This window comes from Chenopodium album, chromosome 19 (genome assembly GCF_948465745.1).
Source record: "Chenopodium album chromosome 19, dcCheAlbu1.1, whole genome shotgun sequence".
Lineage (NCBI taxonomy): Eukaryota > Viridiplantae > Streptophyta > Magnoliopsida > Caryophyllales > Amaranthaceae > Chenopodium > Chenopodium album.
Genome location: NC_137852.1, coordinates 20,119,450 through 20,123,670, shown reverse-complemented (window position 1 = coordinate 20,123,670; position 4,221 = coordinate 20,119,450). Strand labels below are relative to the sequence as shown.

Sequence of the window (4,221 nt, the reverse complement as noted above, 5' to 3'; positions counted from 1 at the left end):
ACAGGTTGCAGTCAATCGAAGAAGCCCATGAAGTAAAGGCCCTAAGGAGCGAGGTGGACGAGTCCATGAAAGTTCAAGTGGGAGCCATTTACTTTATTAGTTTTTATAAGATTAGGGGTTATGCTATGTCTTGTTTATGCATTCAGTATATTATGCATGTTAGATTTTATTGATGTTTTGTGACGATGTGCTAGAGTTCACTAATTAATCACAAACATGATGAATCTAGGTCCCAGTAATATTGAGGTTGCTTTTCCATTTAAAAACTCAATAAACCTTTGATAATTATGATAGGTCATGCTAAAGCTGGTTGTCATTTTATATCTTGAGAGAGTTATTATAAGTGGTTATACTCAACAAGGTTACCTAAAAAATTTAGAACCTTGAAGTAAAAGGTAATAATTAAACATGAGATGATTAATTATTCAACCAAGAGTTACAAGATCGAGTTTACTCACCTTGAAACTGTAATGGTTGATGGTAGGGCCAAAGTCCGGTCAATTATTGCACAAATAAAGGGTCTTGGAATCACTTAATTCAAATTGGGATCATTTAAATTGAATGATCTGTTTTAAATTTACCTATTTAATTAATATGCTTAAGGTGCTTTAATTTTATTAAACATAATTGAATTTTGCATTTACTTTTAAGTAACATGTCGTTCTAATTTTATTATTATATATAAAATCTCCTCGATTGAAAATAAAGTTGAGAAATGTTATCAAAAGGTTAGATAATCCATAAACCTATATTCTAATTTTGCTAAGATGGTTCTAAAAGGAAAAGGTTAGAAACCCTTGTCACATGTCTAACGTTGGTTTTATTCAAAATGTTTGAATAAATTGTCGACATGTCTTCATTTTGAAAAGTGTTTCAAGGGATATAATGAGATGGGAGGTATGAACACTCCTAAAGACAAGTATAGAAGTCCAATAAAATCTCTTATCTTTAATATGATTGAATATAAGAAAGTTATTGGAAATCTCTATGATCTAAAGTTGATCAAATGACTTCTTCATCCATTTCATATATAGTTAAAAAGTTGATTAAACTCTAATATGAATAATGATTGAATAGACTTAGCAAAATCATGAAATGTACTTAAAGTATTTAAGGAAATCATTTTGAACTTAAGAGCGAGAAATGTTCTAAGTGGCTCATATGGAAAGGGTTTAAGAATATATGAGGATTGCATTAAGAAGTTATAGGCCAAGAAATGCAAACAAGTTGTTACTTCTTAAACCTAGAACTGCTTATATGCTAAAAGTTGCTATGAACAACAAATGTTTCAAATTAAATGGACCAATAATTCTAATTGATTAGAAACTACCTCATACAGTTAGTTAGTTGGAAGGTAAAAGAATGGAAATGTTCCAATTTAAGAAGTATATTATAAAAATTAATTTAGCATATTGCTACTTCTTGGACATATGATGTCTTGTTTAGTTCACTCATTGAACTATGTGGTTGAATTAAAGGAAGAAGTTATGGCTAAGGGAGAAATAAATGTACAAGTTTAGAAGCAAATGTTGCTACTTCACAAATAGAATCTACAAGTCTGGAAGCAAAAGTTGCAACTTTACAAGTAGAACCTAAATTTTACCTTACTTAGTTATTAGCTAATTGAATAAATGTTATTTATTCTTGCCATTATTGAAATACTAATCAATGTTAGTAATGACTAAGTATTGAAGATTAAAAAACATGGACTAAAAGTTAATCTATGCTTTATTGAGTCACGATGTGTTTTGAATAGCTAAATAAGTTTAAAGTTCTATATGATAGAAATAATTAAACCGTTTCTACTTATAAATTGTCTCTAATATGTCAATTAATTCGAATGAAAATGAACATTGCATGTAGAAGATCCAAACAGTGCCGTCTCGGACTTTTTTAGGGCCCGGTGCGAAATGTAAAAGTGGGGGCCCTAAACAATGTAAATGTAATTCATAAATAATACATCGCCAATATTATATAAATTTCATATTAAAAAAGTTCACCAAAATTATGAATTACATAAGAATCATTTAAAAAATCTTGTTCTCCGGGCATTTTTGGAAGCAAATTCATCGATCAAGTCCTCACAATCTATATTATCCAAAAACTCATTCTCGATTGCCACCATATAGCTAGTCCATTGAGCCTATCTTGAGACATAGAATTACTCAAATAAGTTTTGATCAACTTCAACATTGAAAAGCTTCTTTGGCACTTGCTACAGTCACGGGGATGGTCAATAATATCCTGTAAGCAATTATAGCATTGGGAAAACAATCAACACGTTTTATAAGTTTTAATTTATCAAGTGTCCCTAACTTTTCATTAGGCAAAAATTGTTTAAGCAACTTCAACTCCACATATAACTCACTCTCATCTATATCACAATTATCACCATTCTTAAGTGCTTCTGCCAAACAACAGCAAGAAGATTTTAAGCTCAAATCATCTAATGAATGCAACTTTTCAGAACAAAACAGAAAACCAAACAAAGTTTCATATTGTTCGTATTGTTCAAACCTCCTATCAAGAGATACATAGCTTGATCAATGATGCAATTAAAAAAATTAATTCTAAAAGACTCCTCTGTAGATTGTACAGCATCATATTCTAAACTCTCACCAAATTGTTTTTTTCTTTTAATTTGACGCTTTTGAGGAAATGTTGGATCAACATCCATATCAATTGCAATTTCCTTAGCAACTTCAAGAGCATTAGAAAAACCATTTTCTCTATACTCTTTAAAAAATGCAATCAACTTCTTCACATTTTCAATGGCAACACCAACAAGCATGTCTTTTGATTGCAATTTTTTGCTAAATGAATTTATAGTGCATAACATACCAAATAACAATAGCAACTATAAACTCAAAATCACCAAGCTCATTATTAGCTAAAGATTTAGCTTCACTTTGAATAGATAAATCATTGTCATTTTCTGAAACTTCAAGCAAAGCTTCTCTTAAATCTGAAATTTGTAATCTTATTGCTTTCACACTCTCAACACGACTCTCCCAACGAGTAGAAGACATGATTTAGGAGTATACTGTTTCACATTCTTTTGTAAAATCTATGTCTCAATTGAAATAATTCTCAACAAGACCATTTTTCCAATGCACTTTATCTTTCTCTAGCTGCTTTTGAGCTATTTTTTCAATACCTTCTACCTTTTGAAGCCTTAGTCGTAGCTCATACCAATTGGTCATATTTTAGATATGTTCCATGCTAGTTTCATGCTCTCTAATTCTAACACATAGATGTGTCCAATCGTTAAAACCCTCATTTGCTATTCGACCTCTACCAACCCCTTTCTTAAATAGTTTACAACAAAAACAAAAAACTTTATCAAGTTCTTTTGAATATGCAAGCCAATCTCTATCACATTTCTCCCCATTTGGTAAAACTCTAGTGTCAAATTGAAGTAGAAAACTGTCTCCCTGTTTTATCAAGACGACCTTTCTCAAAAGATAAGTCTCTTTTAGGCCCTTTTACTGCCAAAATATCAACCATGTGACGATCTAAGCCATCCCATGTTCTAGGATCAAATATATCAGGCATATGAAAAACATTTGATGGCCGACATCATCACAAACATCATCATCATTTTGAGCATCAATTGAAATATTATTAGTAGCACAATCACCATTCTCATCATTATCACAGCAAGTATTTTTAACATTCATATCCACATCATCATTTCTAATTTCATCATCTAAGTGAACATTATCATCATTACTAGTAGCAATATGATCAGATATTTCGACATCAGTGGGCACAGTAGCATTTTCATCAACCACATCATTGACATCAACAACATTTTGGTTACTAGTAGTAGAAAAATCTGATTTTTTAGAAAAGAATTTATCAATTAATCCTAGATTGCTAGGACAAGGATGTATTTTGATTACTAGTAGTAGAAAAATCTGATCTTATAAAGTCTTTCTACAAAACAAGAAATAAAAGATGTATTAAATTGTTTAATGCACGTTGACAAGGGTCGGGACTAGGTCATTGAAACTAACCCTACCCTAGGCCAAACAACATTTGTAATCTCTCAACACACCCTTACACAAGTATAATGGTAAGATGAGGGTCGAACCCAAAGGAATGGTGGGCAATTATCTATTGTCAAGGGTCAAGCTATTCCGAAATAGAGTGGTAGGGTGTGAATGCTAGGACAAGGATGACTAAAAAACGAATTGAAATCAAGTATATATATAAAAC

The 4,221-nt window shown here is 31.3% G+C and overlaps 1 protein-coding gene across 1 annotated transcript; it reads right to left on the bottom strand.

The window, feature by feature from the left end:
* Positions 1–2,186: 2,186 nt before the first annotated feature.
* LOC145594156 (uncharacterized) lies at positions 2,187–3,029 on the bottom strand. The gene is made up of 3 exons (XM_081650493.1): positions 2,876–3,029; positions 2,518–2,793; positions 2,187–2,407 (listed from the first exon to the last, which is right to left on the bottom strand). Exons 1-3 carry the CDS (start codon positions 3,027–3,029, stop codon positions 2,187–2,189), a joined length of 651 nt encoding a protein of 216 aa, XP_081506619.1.
* Positions 3,030–4,221: the final 1,192 nt, after the last annotated feature.